The 23904-nt window shown below is 40.9% G+C and overlaps 1 protein-coding gene and 1 long non-coding RNA gene across 8 annotated transcripts in view; one reads left to right on the forward strand and one right to left on the reverse strand.

Annotated features, from left to right (window-relative positions):
* Positions 1-254: 254 nt before the first annotated feature.
* Positions 255-9919, reverse strand: LOC140476940 (uncharacterized). Of its 2 annotated transcripts, XR_011960629.1 has the most exons (3): positions 6662-9919; positions 4674-5173; positions 255-750 (listed from the first exon to the last, which is right to left on the reverse strand). It is a non-coding gene; the product is annotated as an uncharacterized lncRNA (long non-coding RNA). The 2 variants fall into 2 exon arrangements; XR_011960628.1 differs by having other exon boundaries at positions 4674-9919.
* A 67-nt stretch (positions 9920-9986) lies between these two features.
* dennd3a (DENN/MADD domain containing 3a) overlaps positions 9987-23904 on the forward strand; it is a 108036-nt gene continuing 94118 nt past the window's right edge. For 3 of the 6 annotated variants that reach the window (XM_072569924.1, XM_072569927.1, XM_072569930.1), the window contains exons 1-2: positions 9987-10285; positions 19767-19885. In XM_072569924.1, coding sequence (XP_072426025.1) covers positions 19802-19885 — 84 coding nt within the window. In that variant the 5' untranslated portion in view covers positions 9987-10285; positions 19767-19801. The other 3 variants (XM_072569925.1, XM_072569929.1, XM_072569928.1) reach the window with 3 other exon arrangements.

Below are 23904 nucleotides of genomic sequence, written 5' to 3' on the forward strand. Positions count from 1 at the left end.
GTAGTAAAAGAAACAAAGTTTAAAATATTAGGCATTATCTTCATAGAATAAGTAGAAAAATAAAGAAAAAGATAATATTTAAGATGTTCTTGTAAACTAAGCTTTGTACCAAGGTACCTTGTACCTAAAATGGCACCGTGTGTTGGCGACGTTATACACTTTTCATTGTACTCCTCAATAGTCTTTGTCTTCCTTGGGGTCAACCTTCCATGATTGATGTTATGTCCCAAAAATATCATCTCTGTTTTTGTGAATTCTGCTTTCTTTAAGTTTATTGTCAGTTTTATTTTCTGAATCATTGAAAGAGCTCTGGCAATTGAACCATGTGATCTTTCCATGACTTACTAAAGATCAATACATCATCCAGATACACTGCACAGTTTGTTAATCTGGCCACAACTGTTCATGAGTGTTTGGAATGTGGCAGCTGCGTTCTTCATTCCAAAGGACATCACTTTGAATTGATGTAGCCCATTTGGGATTACAAACCCAGAGATTTCTTTCACTTTCTCTGATAAAGATACCTGCCAATAACCATGCAGTAAGTCCAATTTTGTGATGTAACTGACTTGTCCAACTTTCTCTATACAGTCTTCATATTGGGTATGCATCTGATTTTGTTACAGCGTTGATCTTCCAATAGTCCACACAAAATCGTTGAGTTCCATCAGGTTTGGAAACTAACACGATAGGTGAACTGCATTTGCTCCGACTTGGTTCAATGATATCTTCATTGAGCATCCTCTGGACCTGTGTGGTTTTGAAAGAATTAAGCCTGTAAAAGGTGTTGTTTTATTGGAACAGCATTCCCTACTTCTACCTCATGCACAATAGCATTAGTCCTCCCAGTTTATTCCTGCAAACATCTTCATATCCCTCAAAAACCTTTCAATTGCGTTCTTTGCTCCTGAGACAGATCGATTACTAACCCATCTCACTCCTCAAGGACTTCCTCATTGTTTAAAGTATTTTGAGGCACATCAAACTCTACAACATCTGGATTTGATTCCTCTCTCTGTGGGGCAGTAACTAACACCTGTTCCTCTAGTTGCTTCTCTCTAATTATAATAAGGTTTCAACATATTCACATGACATCATCAAAATAGTTTTTCCCCATCTGGCATCTTTACCAGTTAGCTTACTGGACTCAACTTTTTCTCAATTTGATATAAACCACTAAACCTAGATTTGAAGGGATCTCCAACCATTGGTAACATTGATATGTCTTCCCCACAGGAAAATATCCAAATTTTTGAGTTTTTATCTACCACTTGCATCATTCTATGCTGTTCACTCTTCAGGTGCTGTTTAGCTAATTCACCTACCCAATTTAATCTCTCCCTCACCTCAGTTACATAATCCAAGTGTGACATCTCCAATTTCGCTTGTCAGTTTCTCTAATTAATTTCAAATGGCCTCTTACTTCAGGTCTGAATATTAACTCAAAAGGGAGTTAACTGAGTAGATTTATTTAGGCATCTCTAATTGCAAACAATACAAATAAGACACCTTTAACACAATCATTTGGGTAATCCTGACAGTATGCTCTCAACATGGTCTTCAGAGTCTGATGGCACCTTTTCAAAGTTTCCTGGGATTCAGGATAATACGCCCTTGATTTAAAGTGCTGCATAGCTAAGCTATCCATGAGTTCCTTACCAGCCTCGCAGTAAAATTAGACTCTTGGTCTAACTGAATCTCTCTGGGTAGCCCATACCACATCAAGAAAGCTATTATTAACTCCTGTACCACCCTTTTTGCCTTAATGCTCTGTACTGGAATTGCCTCCAGAAATCTGGTAGACACATCCATTATAGTTAGCAAGTACTGGTTCCCACTTTTAGTTCTCAGGAGGGGTCCTACACAATAAATCATTACCAATGTGAAAGGTTCTTTGAATGCGGGAATTGGCAACAAAGGTGCTGGTACTATTACTGCCTGTGTTTTACCTACCATTTGGCATGTATGACATGTATGGCAAAGGTTAACCACATCCTTGTGCTTCCAGGCCAATAGAAATGGTTTTGTACCCTAGCCGGAGTCTTCCTCACACCTAGGTGACCTCCTACTGGTAGTTCATGTGCTACCTGTAACACTTCCTGTCTGTATGCTACTGGCAACACAATCTGGTGCACCTTCGCCCATTTCTCATCTGCAGTAACCTGCTGTGGTCTCCATTTTGTCTTAGGATTCTACCTTTAAGATAATAACCCTCAGGAATACATTCTGATTTATTTTCTGAGTATGCATCAATAAATATATATATTATTGTCTCGTCTTTTTGTTGTAAGTCCGTTAGCCTTTCACGGCTAAACATTTCTACTTGACCCTCTACCCCTTCAAGTTTTTCCTGCACCGTTACGTCAAACAAGGTGTCAGCTAACCGCACCTCAACTCCTTCATCTTTCTCTTTAATTTTTTGCTTCACACTGACTTATGATGGTGGGATCTGGTTACTACACAGCCTGGAAAAATTCCAGGATATTTTTCTTTTAACTCCTCAGTTCCCTGGTCTTCCTTGGCTTCTCCACAACAATGGGTGTCACTCTCACCTTAGATCCTGCTAAACCATTCCCAAGAACAAAAGGTATTCCTGGAACTGACATGCTGTCAATCACTCCCGCTGTTTCTTTCCCAGTCTTGAGTTGGCATTCCAACCTGATCTTACATAGGGGAATGCTAAATTTCTGTCCATCTATCCCACAAATTACCATTGTCTCAGGTAATAGTTCAGAAAGAGTGCAAATACATTAATCTCTTATCTTACAGACTGGTTAGATCCTGTCTCTCTCAAAATTGTAACTTCTTGTCCTTCTCCCCCTGTTCTTTCTGAATAAACTTTAACCACAGAGCCGAATTCTTTATCGAGATCAGGCACTAACTCCATACTCAGCCCCTGCCTGAGCTGTGCATTCTTCCCTGCAGGTCCTAGACTTTTCTTGAGGTTTCCTTTACTTCTTCCACTAATGCCACTGGCTTAGCTTCATTTACCATGTCTTTTCCTATAGTGTCTTTCTTTAAAAGACCAGCACTGTGGCTTTATGTGCCCCACTTTCTGGCAGTGAGAACACCTTTTCCTAGTGCCTTTCTTAAACCACTGGCACTGTAATTTTCTGTGTACCACTCCATTCCAGTGAAAACACCTGAGGGGTTTCACCTCCTTTTCACCCTTGTGTTTCTTTTTTTAAACCTGTGGTAAACAATTAGCAGTGCTTTCTACTCTTTGTTTTGTAGTGTAGGAACTCCCCTTCTCCCAATTTCTATCCCTCACAGGATGAAATTCTTGCCGGAAGCTAAACTTTGTCTTATCTTCATCCGTCATCTCTGCTGCTCCTCTCACTTCTTGAACTTTCTGCTCATCTACATGAATTCTTATCATCTCTGGAATTGAGTTTTAAAACTCCTCCAGCAGAATAATCTCTCAGAGCCTCGTTGGTCTTATCTATTTTTAAGGCCCACACCCACCTATCAAAATGACTGTTTCATTTGTTTGAAGTCAACATAAGTCTGACCTTGTTCCTTCTTTATGCTTCTAAACTGCTGTCTAAAGCTTCTATACTAATTCATAAGCACTCAAAATAGCCTTTTTGACCTCTTCATAATCTGTTGACCCCTCATCTGACAGCACTGTAAATACCTCACTAGCTCTGCCTACCAGCTCTGAACTAACATTACTTGCAACTCCTCTGACTACTCCATCTGCCTCGCCAATTTTTCAAATGAAATAAAAAAGGTTTCGACATCTTTTTCTTCAACATGTGGCAGTATTTTAACATATCTGTATATATCATTATCTTCTCTTTGCATTGCCATCCTGTTAATTAACTTTGCTAAGTTGCAACTTCTAAAGTTCAAATTCTCCTTCTCTCTCTCTGCTCAGCTTCTCTGTCCTTTTTTTTCCCTCTCTCTTTTTTGTTTATCTTCTAACTCCATTTTCCTCAAAATGTAATTTAAATTTTTCTAACTCTACTGCACTTGTCTGTTTCTCTGACACACAAGTGTTTAAATAACTCCCTTACAATGTCAGCTTTACTTTTGTCCTTGGTTCAGCCCAATTCTAACCTCACTGCTAATTTTTAAAGTAAGGTCTTTTTCTTTCCTTCTAAACTTTCTTGGCAAATTTGGGAATCATCTTCAAATCCAGGCCTCTTCAGCAATTTTTAGAGCCATTCCTCTCACTTTTAATTTAACTAACCACAAGTACCCGAAATTAAACAAATTGTCTCACCTATGTTTTGTTTAAAGATCGAAGACATTAATCAGCAAGTGTTTAAATCTGCTGGGATCTTTCGTACATCAAATCTGTCCAAATCTCAGACTGGATCTATCTAAACCTGTCCAAATCATGGACCTGAGCCCCCAGACTGTTAAGACACAGCAGTAAACCCTTCTGATAATTAAACCAAACACCGAGAAAAGTCCACCTCACCTTGTAATCCATTAGAGTGTCAAGTGACAGAGTACTACCCAAATTCCACCATTTAAAGAACTAAAAAAGTAGTTATTCTTTAACTCCAAAAGTGAATATTAAACGACTACTATTTACAACTTTAAGCCTCCTTTCTCTTAAAGGTTTGTTATCTACCTCCTACTATATAACAATATGCTGATCCAGTAAAGCCCCTATTAAATGTACAGCAAATCAATTTTCAAAACCAGACAGCGGCTGTCACCTCCAGTGTTGATCCTCTTCTATTTGTAGATCTCCCTGGATCGCCTTTGGACTTCTGTTGCAAAGATGTTTCATCTGAAAAAGGTACCTTTAATAGAGTGTTTTTGAATTGCAGTCTTTAAAAATGGCAGAAAGTGCTCTTTCTCTGGCTAACTGTCCAAAATGCCAGCTTTTTATATCCCAAACATCGGACCATCTCATTGATTTGATGGTGTCAAAACAGCAAAATTCAAATTAAATTGGGTTTTATTATTTTGGGGCATAATTTAACCTGATTGGTTAAATTTGAGCTGCCGTGGAAACAACATGTTACAGCCCAAATGTTACATCTCAAATTGTCCAGTACACTTTGTGCTCACAAGTCAGTCACATGCCCAGTGCTTGCCACCTTTTCAGCTTTCACTCTCTCAAAGATACAGTACACGCCTTCAACTTCATAACACTGCCAAGGGAACCCCACAGGCCAGGCCGACAGGACATCTCGTCAGGTCCACACTGAGGCTTGAAATGAAGAAAAGAAGAAAATAGAACACCAAGAGAGAAAAAAAAACTAGAAACAAGAGATTTACATGGTGTGTTTTGAAAATCTATTAGATGTATTAATAATGCAGAGGAATTCATTAAAAGGAATATGCTCTTGAAAAGTAGATAGACTCTTATCAGTCTCGCAAACAATCCAGTGCTTTTCAATAGATAAAGATTCAAAATGTAGTGAAAAATGTTCCAAATATGTACTGTCAGCCTGTTGTAAAGACAGTGGTTTTATTTTTCTGTTTTTGTTTGTGGCCGAAATAGGAAAGCAACCATTCTAAAAAACCAAGAGTTGTCAGGGATTGCTTCATTATTTGAAAGCAACATTGTAAGTTTTTGGAGTAGTGAATGGTTTGCAATGAGTTGGCACCAAGGGGTGTGCACAAATGGAGATTCATCTGGTAACAAGGCTCTCTGCACTAGTGACCAGTTATTGATGACAAAGGTCTTTTCTGCCTGCCAACATCTGTAATTGGCTTCACTATAGTATACTTATCTTTCTTGGAGGGGATAATGAGTATAAGACCTGGCAGGTTATGTTAAAATTATACAAGACTTTGGTTCGGCCGTATTTAGAATACAGTGTACAGTTCTGGTCGCCACATTACCAAAAGGGTGTGGGCGCTTTGGACAGGGTGCAGAGAAGGTTTGCAAGGATATTGCCTGGTATGGAAGGTGCTAGCAATGAAGAGAGGTTGAGTAGGTTAGGATTGTTTTCATTAGAAAAAAGGAGATTGAGGGGGGAACCTGATTGAGGTCTGCAAAATCATGAAGAGTATAGACTGGGTGGATAGAGATTAGCTTTTTCCCAGGGTGAGGGGTTCAAATGATGAGAAGTCACGCATTCAAAGTGAGAGATGAAAAGTTTAAGGGGATACACATGGAAAGTACTTTACACAGAGGGTGGTAGATGCCTGGAATGCATTGGTAACAGAGGTAGTAGAGGCAGGCATGGTAGATTCATTTAAGGTGTGTCTGGACAGATTGCACGTATGTAAGGAGCAGAGGGCTACAGATCCTAAGGAATTGAGCGATAGGTTTAGACAATGGATTTGGATCGACTCAGGCTTGGAGGGCCGAAGGGCCTATTCCTGGGCTGTAAATTTTTTTTGTTCTTTGTTCAGATAGCTGAAGAGCTTGGCATTGGGAACAAGATAGGGTGAAGCCATCAGATCTCTGGAAACTCAGGAGCTGTCTCTATGCTCTGGCGAAGAAACTACGCTGCGGAAGAAAGGCAGTTTACTTTTCCTTTAGAAGTTGGTGTAACTAGTGACTTTTAATAAGTCAGGAATCTTTATATATGTGAACTAGCCACTTTGTGCCTCTTACAAATAAAATGAAAGCATCTAGAGAAGGGAGTCAAGAAACAGCATTCTGATCAGCTCAAGAACCATCTTATCAAATTTTATTTAATTGTGGGACTTGTGTGTCGTTGGCTGGCCAGCATTGATAGCTCACCCCTATTTGCCCTTGAGAAGGTGGTGGTGAGTTGCCTTCTTGAATCGCTGCAGTCCATTTGCTGTGGGTTGACACACAATGCCGATAGGGAAGGAATTCCAGGATTTTGACCCAACGACTGTGAAGGAACAGCAGCATATTTCCAAGCCAGGGTGGTGAGTGGCTTGGAGGTGAACTCCTGCAAACAGGGACCACTAAACTCCCAGCACAACGTCCCCCTTTAATAACCATATTTTCTTTCCTGTCTGTGTCTGTCTCAAGTGTGTAGAGAGGGAATTTAAGGGTGTTACAGTTTTAACGAGTAACGTTATATATTGACAGTTCTTAATTGATTATCTGTACTTAGAATTTATTCATTTGTAATAAGTAGTAATTCTCATTATATACAGAAATCTGATCCCTGCTTTCTGTCAAAAAAGACAACTGAAGAATTCTGTGCATTTTATACTTTTGTGAGGAGTCTGGGAACAGTAGGCCTCAATCTTTGTGCTACCCTCGTGGGATATAATTAATAGGATGATATTAATCATTAGGATGTGTTACTACACATCTAAGCAGTCACAAATTTTGGTGGTGCCTTATTACTTCAAGTGAAGATAGAGTCATAAAGCACTGAAACTGACCCTTTGGTCCAACTCATCCATGCTGACCAAATTTCCTAAGCAAAACTAGTCTCATTTGCCTGAGAGATTTGCATTTGGGAGGGGTGACCATATCTCTCTAACCCTTTCCTACTCATATCTATCCAAATGTCTTTTAAATGTTAAAAATCAATAAACTTAGTAAGTTTATAGCAAAATGAAAAAGTATGTTCCCATATATGACTGAAGTTTCAGGCAGTCAGGAGATGATTGGAAGTGATATCAATAAGATGATCAACACCCTTAAGAATACACTCAAATTGGACCCACTGTAGTCAATCTGAGACTGTTCATGCATTCGCAATGAGAAAGTCTATAGCCTTAAAACTTGTCCTTAAACATTTAGACTCTGAGTTACAGAACACGTCTGCTGCACAGTAGAAAATGAACAGGACAGAAAGGGAGACGTCAGATCACACAAGGAGAATGTCAGGATGTGCAGAAGATAAAAACATCCGTTCTCTCCAAGTGATAACAGGATGCTCTAAGGCAATTAAGAACCTTTAAGAGCAATAGAGCGAGAGAGCGTGAGCACGAGCTATGGATTGAATGTTTTGAATTTGCTGTCTCTCTAACTAGTCAGATCTTAAGTCTTAATTAAATTTGAATCACAACCCTGAAAGAAAGCATGTTTAATTTGAGACTAACGAATAATTTAAAATTTAACCTCATGGTAACATTTCAGCCTTAGGTACAGAATGATTCTCTTCTTAAGATTAAAAGCAGGAGACTGCTCCGAGCTTAAATATTACTCTAAACTTAACAATCTGTCATGAAGCCATTTTATGGTCAAAGCTTGCCCTCCTCACTAAGAAGACATTTTGTAAAACAATGATATCTAACAAGCGAATTGTGCAAGGTTATGTAATGACCTCTCCCACTTAGTTTAGACTGGTACTTCTTTATAATGGGAACATATCTTGCCAACAGGCACCTGCTTGACTGGATCTGTTTTTCCCACCTGATGTATGGCCAAGGGCCTGTAGGAGTGATCAGTTAAGTGCACACAGATCTATCAATTAATATCTCTGCTTTACAAATTATTGCCTTTTTACTGTTGTTTGTATAATTGAGAACATGCAGTGTTTTTGTAAAGTTTTGTATAAAAGAAGCCTGTTTGTGACAGGAAAGAGTAGCTGGTACCCTACTCTCCTTGGTTTTAGAACCTTAGCTAGCCTAGCTTATAGGTATCAGTGTTATGTTGCAATAGTGATGCTATTGGTAAATAAAAGGGGAAGATTAAAATTAAATTAAACTGTAAAAAGATTTTATTCTAGACTACCAAAGAGTACAATCTCCAGGACGAACCAAGAGAGGCTCTCAAGTCTGAGTGCACAAGAGATTTCCTGGGCCGTCTCAAATCTGTACTTTTAACAATTTGACACTGCTTGCAGGGTTCCAACAAGGTTTACGTGTGAGTGAAACTGGAAAAGAGGAGCCTCACCTAAAAGGTCAAACTCAAGACCAATGGATCCACAAGGTAAGGTTATACCTTGATTGTTCTCTGTCCACATCTTTGTGTGCTACTTCTCCCATTTCACTCCCACAGTACCCCGACAGAACCCTAAATGAGGTTGTTTAATAGGTATTAAAAACAGAAGCTTGTGGGGTGAGAGTCCCCTGTAGAGCAGTAGTTTTGTGAAGGTTTAAAGTAAATAGGATAAATATAGGTGCAACCCCAGATAAGATGGAGGACAAATGTCCCCTAAGAAATGATAAGTCTGTATCCTAACTTTGAGAAACAATTAAAAGGAGAATATCAGCTGCAGCTGCCCAACAGAATAAGGATTGGCCTCTAGGAGGTAACCATGATTTAAATCTACTCATTAAAATTGAACAAGGGATTTGGGGGGAAAAAAAGGAAAATAAGATGAAAGAAGCCATATCAGCATGGAAAAAGGTAGTTAGAGAAAAATGGGAAAAATCCATGCAATCATCATGGAGACAGAGTTGTACTTTAACAGCGAATCAACTGGAGATTAATTCTGTGACAAATAACTCACTTTCCAACCCCCCAAAACCACCAGCAAGGCACAAGTCAGGAGTGTGATGGAATACTTTCCACTAGCCTGAATGATTGCAGCTCCAACAACACTCAATAAACTTGACACCATCAGTGCTGGTTTGTCCTAAAGCAGCTCAACTGATTACAATCATGTCTACAAACATCCACTCCCTGCACCGGTTGACCCTCAGTAATAGCAGTGTGTAACATTTACAAGATGCACTGCAGAAATTCACAAACTTGGATACCACCTTCCAAACTCAAGACCACCACCATTGAGAAGGACGAGGAGAATATGTGGAAAGAGAGAAGATATGTGACCGCCACCACTCGCATGTCCCACTCCAAGCCATTCACCAATCTGACCTGGAAACCAACCGCCATTCCTTCAGTGTCACTGGCACGAAATCCTGGAATTCCCTCCCACATGGAGTGCGGCCGTTCAACAAGGCAGTGAAAGATGGGCAATCATTCGCTGGGCTAACACTTCGGGATTTTCCGAGCTTCTCCATCACCACTGCAGGTCCACTCCGTGAATTACACGAATCCCACATACGCACACTCCCTTTTCCCACTCCGCCGTCCGTTGGAACACAGATTTAAATCCGAACAGCCAGGGCCAAACAGACATGCGCGGGAGCGGGTGCCGCTGGGCATGCGCAGCACAAACACACAAAATTCGCTTTGGACTGGCCGAAACGTTGTCATTGATCTCGCTGTGAAGCGAGAGCCGGTAGTAACAGTGTCGGGAATGTGAAGTATTTCTTCTTGTTTGAAGTAAACCAGTCAGATGATAGTTTGGTTTCGGTTCGGCAGTCGGGGGAATGCTTCCAGCTACTGCTGCATGAAAATTATTTTATTGTTTGAACCGCGTCAGTGCAGTTGAACAATTGGATTCTGTTCCAGTTTAATTGATGTAACGTCGACCCCGGGTTCTGTACATAGCTACTGTTCACAACCCCCACTAGACACCTTTTTGTAAGTACTTAATTCGCTGTCATTCTCCATGCACTTCAAACTTTCCCTAATGTTACACGTTTTTTCTTTATTATTTGTGGTGCACTTGGATGCCACGCGCCAAACAAGAACCTAATTTCCTCCATCGCCAAACCTTCTCTGGAAGTTGGATCCAACATTTATTTATGGCAAATGAATGGATTTTAAGTTATCATCATTTTTCGAAAGATGTCAAAAGGTTTCGGCCCTTCGATAATCTGTGCAAGATGCAAGGATGTATGTATGTCTGTGTATTGACTTAAAGTAGGAAACTGATTCTCCTGTTTTACAGCATTGTTGACATTGTTTCAAATTACATTCTCGGCCATCAGATTTCTTCAGTAACTTTATTTCGCAAGATGACGGATAGTCAGCTGCGGATGTGGTGTCCATGACTGAACAGACCAACCTGTGAGAAATTCCAGGAAAAGCTCAGCAGAACTCTGTTCTGGGGAAGGGCGCCCGGCCCTGAAACGTTAACTCTTAATTTCTCTCCACAGATGCTGCCAGACCTCCTGAGCTTTTCCAGTAATTTCTGGTTTCGTTTCTCACAGATTAGTCTCTTTTATTTTTTGTTTTTGGTTCTGATCTTCAGCATCCGCAGTTCTTTCGGTTTTTAATTTCTTTTGGAAAGGTTCATTGGCATTCTTGTAGGTTGTTGTATTCGGTATTGTCACGTTTTGTCAAACCACCGTGTTCGTTAATCGTTAAGGTGATGGACTCCGGTCATCATAGCCAATGTTACCATTTTTTAAAAATCGGCTTGTGCTTCCTAGGTGAGAGAAGAAATGTTTCAGGCTTTCATGTCGTTTGTTAGAATGCACGGAATCCTGCTGATTTATTAGTGGTTTGGTTCTGATTATACTTGGATATATAACCATCAGGCAATTCTTAGTTACTATGATTCAGAATTTATACTAGTAGGACAATAACAGAGCCTTGAAATAACTGAGTAAGTCAAGTTCTACTTATTGACTGCTGTTTTTGTTATGGCAGAGCAGTCACAGCAGAAAAATAGGCCATTTGAACTGTTCCCTGTGCTAGTTGTCTGTAAAGACAGTCCAACTTCTCTCACTGTTTTGTAAAGGATCATCAAAACTTGTAATCTTATCATATATTTAGAAAACAAATGATCCTGAATGCCTTTTAACCTACACACTCAGGTGCCTCTGTTCCTTTAATGTGTTCTTTTAGCTTTTCTTGCCTTTTCTGTCTCTGTGCCAAAATAAGCCACTTCTCTCACTTACATAATAAGTTTATAGACAATAGACAATAGACAATAGACAATAGATGCAGGAGTAGGCCATTCAGCCCTTCGAGCCTGCACCGCCATTCAATATGATCATGGCTGATCATTCCCAATCAGTATCCTGTTCCAGCCTTATCTCCATAACCCTTGACTCCACTATCTTTAAGAGCTCTATCCAATTCTTTCTTAAATGAATCCAGAGACTGGGCCTCCACTGCCCTCTGGGGCAGAGCATTTCTGGGTGAAGTAGTTCCTCCTCATCTCTGTCCTAAATGGTCTACCCCGTATTTTTAAGTTGTGTCCTCTGGTTCGGCACTCCCCCATCAGCGGAAATATGTTTCCTCCTGCCAGAGTGTCCAATCCTTTCATAATCCTATACGTATCCTATAAGTTTGTCTGTCATGTGCTTGCCTATTTTATGAGCTTCTTATATCTTTTGAAAGTCCATAATCCTTCTCCCTGTTAAGTATATTTCTGAGTTTGTGTCATCTAAAATATTAACTTTGTGCCTTGTAAACCAAAATTCAAGTCAATAATAAACATCAGGAAGAGCTGCATACTGACCCACATGAATCTCACCACATCCCATTTGGAAAATGCATTCAGCATGACTGTTTCCTGACCTTAGGTTTTGCATTTGCTGTCTCTTTATTTTAATTCAACTTTGCTGACTTGTTTACATTGTGACATTTTAGAAAATGCCTGTTAGAAGTTTTTGTACACCACTTCCTTCATCCAGTTCTTGTTATTTCAAAACAAAAAAAAATCAAGTTGGTCAGGACTTTTTTTCCACTGGTGTAGAAAGTTGAGAGGCAATCTTATAGAAGTTTAAGAAATTGAGAGAGGTGTAGGTAGGGTGAATAGTGGTGTCTTTTCCTAGGATGAGGGCGTTCAAACCTAGGAGGCATATTTTTAGATTGAGATGAGAGATATTTAACAAAGACATTAGGAGCAAATGTTTTACAAAGAGGGGTGGTTTGCCTGTGGAATGAACTTCCTGGGGAAGTGGTGGATCTGGGCACAATTGCAACATTTAAAAGACATTTGGATAAGTTCATGAGTAGGAAAGGTTTGAGGGATATGGGCCAAATGCAGGGAGGTGGGGCTAGTTTAGTTTAGGAACATGATCAGTGTGGACTAGTTGGACTGAAGGGTCTGTTTCCATGCTGGATGACTTTTTAAACTGAGAATAAAAACAACAATGCTGGAAAACAACTGATCTGGCAGCAGCTGTGGAAAGAGAAAAGCAGAGTTCAGATTTTAGGTCTCCAATTTTCCTTTTAATAGTTAAATTTAAGTTGTCTTTAACATATTTATGCTGGCTTTCTTTAATTATTCCACATCTTTCTGTATGATGATTTTGTTCAGATTATTGTATCTAAAAGCTTTCCCAACACAAGTTAAACTGACTAGCAAATAGTTGCGAGGTTTATATTTATACCCCTTTTTAAACCAAGAGTGTAACATTAACAATTCAACTTTATTTTATTTGTGGGGATTGCTAACTAGACCAGCATTTATTGCACATTGCTAATTGCCAGAGAGTAGTGCTGAAAGTACCTTGTATTGCTGTAGCCCTTGTGTAGGTAAATTGTTATAACGTTGTTAGGAAGTGAGTTACAGAATTTGACCCAAGGAATAGAGATATACTGTAACTCAAAGTCAGGATGTTAAGTGGCTCAGAATGGAACTTGTAGGTTGCTTTGTTCCCCTGTACCTGCTACATCATTTGTCCCTGCCCTCTGGCATCACCTTTTGTATCCAAAGGTTACAGATCTCCACACTTCCCACTCTTGCTTATTTTAGCATCTAATCTGAACTAGAGTAATTTTAAGTACAACTGGTCTTTTCTGTATTTACTCCTTATGAAGGTTCAGCCTATGGCAACATGTGCACAACAGAGAATACTGGAACTTTGACATAAAAACAGAAAATACTGAAATTACTCAGCTTCAGTAGAGAAGTTGAATTAACGTTTCAGATCTGTGATCTGTCTACTCATTTGTATTATTAATCTGACATTGTAATAAAACACCCTTTCTCAGTTTTGTCTTACTCTTGGTCTCTTTTGTTATCCATTGAGCTCTTATTTAGTTCCCTTCCCTTTTTCTTCTTGAGGGAGTGTACACAGTCTGCACTTGAACTAAACTCTCTCGAAAGGCATTGTCCAATATATGGTTTGCAAGTCAAATCTTTGATTCCAGTTTATCTGCCAGATATATGTCCCTAATCTGAAATTTTCCCTTTTAATCATTCATTGCCCTTTTCCTAATCTAAAATTTAAGATCCTGTGATCACTGTTACTTGAATGTTCCTATACTGGAGGTATCTCCTTTTGACCCACTTTTCCCAACACCAAACTAGCAAAACTAATTTCCTTGTTGGACAGAAATATACATTCCATAAAGTTCTCCTTAGTTTTCTTCATAAATTGTTGCTCCTCTCAGCTGCACATTATTAACCCAGTCTGTATTAAGATAATTCAAGTCAGACATTAGTGAGGTCACTTTTGAAGAACTTTTGGATTTGAGTTATAAGCAGAGGTTGGATAGGCTGCACCTTCTTTCACCGTAACATAGGAGGTTGAGGGGTGACCTTATAAAGATTTACAAAATCATGAGGGGTATAGGTAAAGTGAATGGCAGGGTTTTTTTTTGCCAAGCGTGGCATTTCAAGACTACAGGGAATATTTGAGAGGGGAGAAATATTGAGGGGCAGTGCTTTTAAGAGAGTGGTTTGTGTGGAAAGAACTTCCAGAGGAAGTGGTGGATGTGGGTATAGTTCCAATGTTTAAGACGTTTGGATAAGCACATGAACAAGTAGTGTTTGGAAGGATATGGGCCAAGTGCATGCAGGTGGGACTAGTTTAGGTTGGGATTATAGACAGTATGTACTGGTTAGATTTTAGATATAGGTTTTATTGTCACATATACTCCAGTATGAGGTCCAAAAGAAGTCTACTGTTGCACATTGGATAATATGACAAATGTAATACACTCAGTTGATCTGTTGATATCTTCCCTTTCTTCTTATTTTGAATCAGAGTCATAAAGATGTACAGCACAGAAACAGATCCTTCAGTCCAACTCGTCCATGCCGACCAGAATATTCCAACCCAATCTTGTCCAACCTGCCAACACCTGGCCCATGTCCCTCCATACCCTCCCTGTTCATATACACATTCAGATGCCTTGTAAATGTTGCAATTGTACTAGCCTCCACCTAGTAGCTCCGCTAATAGCTCATTTCATACATATACCACTCTCTCTGCATGAAAGAGTTGCCCTTTCTCCTTTACATCTTTCCCCTCTCACCCTAAGCCTATTCCCTGTCATTCTGGACTCCCCCAACCCCAGGGAAGAGACTATCTTTTTATCCTATTCATGCCCCTCATAATTTTATAAAACTTCTATAAAGGTCACCTTTCAGCCTCTGATGATCCAAGGAATACAGTCCCAGCCTATTCAACCTCTCCCTATAACTCAAATCCTCCAATCCTGGCAACATCCTTGTAAATCTTTTCTGAACCCTTTCAAGTTTCACAATATCTTTCCGATAGGAAGGAGACCAGAATTGCATGCAACATTCCAACAGTGATCTAACCAACATCCTGGACACCTACAACATGATCTCCCAACTCATGTACTTAATACTCTGACTGATAAATGAAAGCATACCAAACACCACCTTCACTTTCTTATCTACCTGCAACTCTACTTTCAAGGAGCTGTGAACCTGCATTCCAAGGTTTATTTGTACAACAACACTCCCTCAGACCTTATCATTAAGTGTATAAGTCCTGCTAAGATTTGTTTTCCCAAAATGCAGCACCTCGCATTTATCTGAATTAAACTCCATCTGCCACTTCTCAGCCCATTAGCCCATCTGATCAAGATCTTGTTGTAATCTGAGATAACCTTCTTTGCAAACTTGAATAGGTTAAACTCAGACCTTTCATTTAAGTCATTGGTAAAGATTGTACATAGTTTGGGCCTAATTCATGATTTTTGTGGTAGTTAATTGGTTGCAGCCTGCCAATATGAAATGCCTTTTTTATCCCTTCTCTTTTCAGTCTAATAGCTAATCCTTAATTGATTTAATGTTTTTTCCTAACCTGGAGTACAGTCTAAATATTCGTTCCCTCTTAATTATCTTCCTAATTATGTCTTCAGAAAACTCTTAACAGATTTGTCAAATGATCTTTCCCTTTCAGAAATCCATGTTGACTGTGCTTAAACATATAATTATTTTCTGAGACTTTTCAATTAACGTATTATAAATCTGTGGAAGTTCAAAAGATCATCTGTGATGTCAGGAAAGGGGAGGAATATTATTCACATTGGGATGGAAAATTGCACCAACATTATCCATCGTAGAGTATTGTACAGTTTTTCTCGTGATGCATGCTTTCTTTCAGTCTAGCTATGACACTTGCTGTGACAAAAAGAGAGAGTATGATGCATGACCTCTGGATTCTGTCAATTTCAAATGAAGTTGTAAGTTGATTTATTTAGAGTCATAGAAATGAACAGCATGGAAACAGACCCTTCAGTCCAACCCGTCCATGCCAACCAGATATCTCAACCCAATCTAGCCCCACCTGCCAGCACCCGGCCCATATCCCTCCAAACCCTTCCTATTCATATAGCCATCCAAATGCCTCTTAAAATGTTGCAACTGTACCAGCCTCCACCACTTCCTGCGGCAGCTCATTCCATACACTTACCACCCTCTGTATGAAAACGTTGCTGTGTAGGTCTCTTTTATATCTTTCTCCTCTCACCCTAAACCTATGCCCTCTAGTTCTGGCCTCCCCGACCCCAGTGAAAAGACTTTGCCTATTTACCCTATCCATGTCCCTCATAATTTTGTAAACCTCTATAGGGTCACCCCTCAGCCTCCGCTGCAGGGAAAACAGCCCCAGCCTGTTCAGCCGCTCCCTATAGCTCCAATCCTCCAACCCTGGCAACATTCTTGTAAGTCTTTTCTGAACCCTTTCAAGTTTCACAACATCTTTCTGATAGGAAGGAGACCAGAATTGCACGCAATATTCCAACAATGGCCTAACCAATGTCCTGTACAGTCGCAACATGACCTCCCAACTCCTGTACTCAATACTCTGACCAATAAAGGAAAGCATACCAAACACCTTCTTCACTATTCTATCTACCTGCGACTCCACTTTCAAGGAGCTATGAACCTGTACTCCAAGGTTTCTTTGTTCAGCAACACTCCCTAGGACCTTACCATTTGTGAAAGGATTTGTATAAATCCTGATAAGATTTGTTTTCCCAAAATGCAGCACATCACATTTATCTGAATTAAACTCCATCTATCACTTGGCCCATTGGCCCAACTGATCAAGAACCTGTTATAATCTGAGGTAACCCTCTTCACTGTCTACTACACCTCTAATTTTGGTGTCATTTGCAAACTTACTAACTATACCTCTTATGCTTGCATCCAAATCATTTATGTAAATTGCAAAATGTAGAGGACCCAGCACCGATCCTTGTGGCACTCCACTGGTCACAGGTCTCCAGTCTGAAAAACAACCCTCCACCACCACCCTCTGTCTTCTACCTTTGAGCCAGTTCAGTATCCAAATGGCTAGTTCTCCCTGTATTCCATGCGATCTAACCTTGCTAATCAGTCTCCCATGTGGAACCTTGTCGAACACCTGACTGACGTCCATATAGATCACATCTACCGCTCTTCCCTCATCAATCCTCTTTGTTACTTCTTCAAAAAACTCAATCAAGTTTGTGAGACATGCACAGAACCATGCTGACTATTCCTAATCAGTCCTTGCCTTTTGAAATACATGTGCATCCTGTCCCTCAGGGTTACCTCCAACACCTAGCCCACCACTGACGTCAGGCTCACTGGTGTTTAGTTCTCTGGCTTGTCCTTACCACCCTTCTTAAACACTGGCACCACGTTTGCCAACCTCCAGTCTTTGGGCACCACGCCTGTAACTATCGATGATACAAATATCTCAGCAAGAGGCCTCGCAATCACTTCTCTAGCTTCCCACAGAGTTCTCGGGTACACCCGATCATGTCCTGGGGATTTATCCACCTTTAACCATTTCAAGACATCCAGCACTTCCTCCTCTGTAATATGGACACTTTGCAAGATGTCACCATCTATTTCCCTACAGTCTATATCTTCCATATCCTTTTCCACAGTAAATACTGATGCACAATATTCATTTAGTATCGCCCCCATTTTCTACGGCTCCACACAAAGGCCACCTTGCTGATCTTTGAGGGGCCCTATTCCCTCCCTAGCTACCCTTTTCTCCTTAATGTATTTGTAAAAACTCTTTGAATTCTCCTTAATTCTATTTGCCAATTATATCTCATGTCCCCTTTTTGTCCTCCTGATTTCCCTCTTAAGTATACTCCAACTTCCTATATACTCTTCTAAGGATTCACTCGATCTATCCTGTCTATACGTGACATATGCTTCCTCCTTTTTTTTTAATCAAACCCTCAATTTCTTTAGTCATCCAGCATTCCCTATACTTACTAGCCTTTCCCTTCACCCTAACAAGAATATACTTTCTCTGGATTCTCATTATCTAATTTCTGAAGGCTTCCCATTTTCCAGCCATTCCTTTACCTGCGAACATCTGTCCCCAATCAGCTTTCGAAAGTTCTTGCCTAATACCGTCAAAATTGGTCTTTCTCCAATTTAGAATTTCATCTTTTAGATCTTGTCTATCCTTTTCCATCATTATTTTAAATCTAATAGAATTATGGTCACTGGCCCCAAAGTGCTCCCCCACTGACACCTCAATCACCTGCCCTGCCTTATTTCCCAAGAGTAGGTCAAGTTTTGCACCTTCTGTAGCAAGTTCATCCACATACTGAATCTGAAAATTGTCTTGTACCCACTTAACAAATTCCTCTCCATCGAAACCCTTAACACTATGGGAGTCTCAGTCTATGTTTGGAAAGTTAAAATCCCCTACCATAACCACCCTATTATTCTTACAGATAGCTGAGATCTCCTTACAAGTTTGTTTCTCAATTTCTGTCTGACTATTAGGGGGTCTATAATACAATCCCAACAAGGTATCATTCCTTTCTTATTTCTCAGTTCCACCCAAATAACTTCCCTGGATGTATTTCCGGGAATATCCTCCCTCAGCACAGCTGTAATGCTATCCCTTATCAAAAATGCCACACACACACCTTCCAAGGAGTATCTGTAAAAGTTGGTGAGGGTCCTAATGGATTTCCTGAGCCACCTTGTTGTGCCATCTTGACCATTGCATACACGTGGAATTTGAGGAGTCTGGATTTTGGTATATTTTATTTCCCAGCTCATGCATGTTACCTGTTAATCTTAAAAATCTGAAATTGAACTTGATCAGTAGCATAATTTTCAGGCTTATAATTTTAGATTAGATTGCTTTTTTTTAGATTACTTACAGTGTGGAAACAGGCCCTTCGGCCCAACAAGTCCACACCGCCCCGCCGAAGCGCAACCCACCCATAACCCTACGTCTACCCCTTACCTACACTACGGGCAATTTAGGATGGCCAATTCACCTGACTTGCACATCTTTGGACTGTGGGAGGAAACCCACGCAGACACGGGGAGAACGTGCAAACTCCACACAGTCAGTCGCCTGAGGCGGGCATTGAACCCGGGTCTCTGGCACTGTGAGGCAGCAGTGCTAACCACCGTGCCGCCCACTGTACAACATATGCTGGAGCAATAGTATAAACATAACTGCATGGCTTTTGTGTTTATTTTGCTTAGATATGAAAAGTTTTACCTTTTTAATCTAGCAAAAATTACATTCGTCACAGCTGTTGGGTAATAGAGTCATAAACATGTACAGCATGGAAACAGACCCTTCGGTCCAATCTGTCCATGCCGACCAGATATCCCAACCCAACCTAGCACCAGCCTCCACCACATCCTCTGGCAGCTCATTCCATACACACAACACCCTCTGCGTGAAAAAGTTGCCCCTTAGGCCCCTTTTATATCTTTCCCCTCTCACCCTAAACCTATGCCCTCCAGTTCTGGATTCCCCGACCCTAGGGAAAAGACTTTGTCTATTTATCCTATCCATGATATATATTTTAATAAAACTTATATGATGTTTAAACTATCAGTGACAGATTGTCAAAGATGTTGAATAATATTCAGAAAACTACAAGTAAGGTTTTAATGTTCCACGTTTCCATCCAGTTTAACTCTCCAACTAAAGAGAAGACGAGGCAATCATGGCTGATGTCCTACCTAACGCAATTTTGGAAATTTGTGTTGTTGTTGGAGCATCTGATGAAAAACTGAAGGAAACATGCCAGGTAACTTTCTTTGTTTAAAAAGATCAAAGGATCCAGGTTCTAGAATAGAACATCAAAGCCCCTCTCTAATTATTAAGTTTACTTTTACTGTTAAGATGTTTACACTTGAGTTGCTCAGCTCCTTCTGGAGAACATAGAAACGTACAGAACAGGCCCTTTGGCCCACAATGTTGTGCCGAGGTTTAATCCTAATGTAAAAAATAATAACTTAACCTACGCACTCCTCAACTCACTGCTGTCCATCTGCATGTCCAGCAGTCGCTTAACTGTCCCTAATGACTTTGATTCCACCACCACCACCACTGGCAACACATTCCATGCATTCACAACTCTCTGCATAACTGTCTCCTCTATACCTTCCCCTAATATCTTAAAACTATGACCCCTCGTACCCGTCAATCCTGCCCTGGGGAAAAGTCTCTGGCTATTGACTCTATCTATTCCTCTCATTATCTTGTATACCTCGATCAGGTCACCTCTCTCCCTCCTTCTCTTCAGAGAGAAAAGTCCAAGCTTTTTCAACCTCTCTTCATAAGGCAAGCCCTCCAGTCCAGGCAGCATCCAGGTAAACCTTCTTTGCACCCCCTCCAAAGCCTCTGTATCTTTCCTATATCAGGGCGACCAGATCTGGACACAATATTCCATGTGTGGTCTCACCAGGGACTTGTAGAGCTGTAGCAAAACCTCGTGGCTCTTAAACTCGATCCCCCTGTTAATGAAAGCCAAAACACCATATGCTTTCTTAACAATCCTATCCACGTGGGTGGCAACTTTGAGGAATCTATGTACTTGCTCACCCAGATCCCTCTGTTCTGCCACACTATCAAGAATCCTGTCTTTAGTCCTATATTCAGCATTCGAATTCGACCTTCCAAAATGCATCACTTTGCATTTGTCTGGGTTGAACTCCATCTGCCATTTCTCAGCCCAGCTCTGCATCCTGTCTGTGTTGCGCTGCAGCCTGCAATAGCCCTCGATACAATCGACATCTCCAACCTTTGTGTCATCTGCAAATTTACTAACCCACCCCTCAACCCTCTCATCCAAGTCATTTATAAAAACTACAAAGAATAGAGGCCCAAGAACAGAGCCCTGCGGGACCCCATTCAACGCTGACCTCCAGGCAGAATACTTTCCATCTACAACCACTCTCTGCCTTCTGTCAGCCAACAATTTCTGAATCCAGATAGCCAAATCTCCCTGTATCCCATATTTCCTGACTTTATGAACGAGCCTACCATGGGGAACCTTACCAAATGCCTTACAGAAGTCCATATGCACCACATCCACTGCTCGACCTTCATCGACCTGTCTTGTCACCTCCTTGAAGAACTTAATAAGATTTGTGAGGCATGACCTGCCCCTCACAAAGCCATGCTGACTGCCTTTAATCACGCAATGTTTTGCCAAATAGTCAAAGATCCAATCCCTCAGAATTCTTTCTAAAACTTTGCTGACCACAGATATAAGACTGACTGGTCTGTAATTGCTAGGGATTTCCCTATTACCCTTGAAAAGAGGAACAACATTCACCTCCTTCCAATCCTCTGGTATGACTCCCGTGGAGAGTGAGGAGGCAAAGATCTTCGCCAGCGGCTTGGCAACCTCTTTTCTTGCTTCCCGGAGCAGCCAAGGATAAATCTGGTTTGTCCCTGGGGACTTAACAATCTTCATGTTTTCCAAAATTTCCAGCACACGCATAGAATTAAGGAGAATCCAAAGGGTTTTTACAAATATATTAAGGACAAAAGGGTAACTAGGGATAGAATAGGGCCCCTCAAAGATCAGCAAGGTGGCCTTTGTGTGGAGCCACAGAAAATGGGGGCGATACTAAATGAATATTGTGCATCAGTATTTACTGTGGAAAAGGATATGGAAGATATAGATTGTAGGGAAATAGATGGTGACATCTTGCAAAATGTCCATATTACAGAGGAGGAAGTGCTGGATGTCATGAAACGGTTAAAGGTGGATAAATCCCCAGGACCTGATCAGGTGTACCTGAGAAATGTGGGAAGCTAGAGAAGTGATTGTGAGGCTTCTTGCTGAGATACTTGTATCATCGATAGTCACAGGTGAGGTGCCAGAAGACTGGAGGTTTGCAAACGTGGTGCCACTGTTTAAGAAGGGTGGGAAAGACAAGCAGGGAACTATAGACTGGTGAGCCTGACCTCAGTCGTGGGCAAGTTGTTGGAGGTAATCCTGAGGGACAGGATGCGCATGTATTTGGAAAGGCAAGAACTGTTTAGGGATAGTCAGCATGGCTTTGTGTGTGAGAAATCATGTCTCCCAAACTTGATTGAGTTTTTTGAAGAAGTAACAAAGAGGATTGATGAGGGCAGAGCAGTAGATGTGATCTGTATGGACTTCAGTAAGGCGTTTGACAAGGTCCCCCATGAGAGACTGATTAGCAAGGTTAGATTTCATGGAATACAGGGAGAACTAGCCATTTGGATACAGAACTGGCTCAAAGGTAGAAGACAGAGGGTGGTGGTGGGGAGTTTTTCAGATTGGAGGCTTGTGACCAGTGGAGTGCCATACGGATCTGTGCTGGGTACTCTACTTTTTGTCATTTACATAAATGATTTGGATGCCAGCATAAGAAGTACAGTTAGTAAGTTTGCAGATAACACCAAAATTGGAGATGTAGTGGACAGCGAAAAGGGTAACCTCAGATTACAAAATAATCTGGACCAGACGGGTCAATGGGTTGAGAAGTGGCAGATGGAGTTTAATTCAGATAAATGCTAGGTGCTGCATTTTGGGAAAGCAAATCTTAGCAGGACTTGCATACCTTAATGGTAAGGTCCTAGGGAGTGTTGCTGAACAAAGAGACCTTGGAGTGCAGGTTCATAGCTCCCTTGTAAGTGGAGTCGCAGGTAGATAGGATAGTGAAGGTGGCGTTTGGTATGCTTTCCTTTACTGGAGAAAGTGAGGACTGCAGATGCTGGAGATCAGAGCTGGAAATGTGTTGCTGGAAAAGCGCAGCAGGTCAGGTAGCATCCAAGGAGCAGGAGAATCGACGTTTTGGGCATCAGCCCTTCTTCAGGAAATCCTTTATTGGTCAGGATTTGGAGATGCTGGTTTTGGACTGGGGTGTACAAAGTTAACAATCACACAACACCAGGCTATAGTCCAACAGGTTTAATTGGAGGCACACTAACTAGTTTTGGGCTCATTTTGGGCTTTCTCTATCTGCTCAGACTGCACGCACAAGTTCTCTACGCTATCCTTGATTGGCACTACCTTCTCCCTGAACATTCTCTTATTCCTCACGTATGAGTAAAATGCCTTTGGGTTCTCCCTAATCCTATTTGCCAAGCCTTTTTTGTGCCCCCCCACCGGCTCTCCTCAGTCCATTTCTGAGCTCCTTTCTAGCAAGCCTGTAATCCTCTAAAGCTGTGCTAGTTCCTTGCTTCCTCCACCTTACGTAAGCTGCCTTCTTCGTTTTGACGAGAAGCTCCTCTATTCTCGTCATCCAAGGTTTCTTAATCTTGCCCCTTCTTGCCTGTCTCGGAGGAATAGATGCATGCATCACTCGCAGCAGCTGCTCCTTAAACAGTCTCCTGAAACATCTTTTTATTTTTGATGCTCTTTTATTTCATCTAACACTGCTTCTTGGTGTGGTAATTGAGTACTCAAATTTTATTAACAAATGTATTTTTTCTCAATATTCCTGTTTAGCCAGTTCATATTCACTACACCATATATTGATTGATTTTCTTCTTATCTGTATGTGAGCTATGACACAGATCCATTACAGCCCAGCAGGGGATATTTTAGTCCATCCCAGCTTTCCAAGAGGGTCCTCAGGTATCCCAAATCCCTTTCCCGGAATTCTTCTTTAGTTAACGTAACTATCTGATTCCAATTTTTTTTTGAAGCCCTTGAATTTGACACCTGTTTCCATCACACTCCAGTGCAGTCCATTCAATTATCATAGAATCCCTACAGTATGGAAGCAGGCCATTTGGACCATCAAGTCCACATTGACCCTCCAAAGATCATCCCATCGAAAC

This window comes from Chiloscyllium punctatum, chromosome 5, assembly GCF_047496795.1.
Source record: "Chiloscyllium punctatum isolate Juve2018m chromosome 5, sChiPun1.3, whole genome shotgun sequence".
NCBI lineage: Eukaryota > Metazoa > Chordata > Chondrichthyes > Orectolobiformes > Hemiscylliidae > Chiloscyllium > Chiloscyllium punctatum.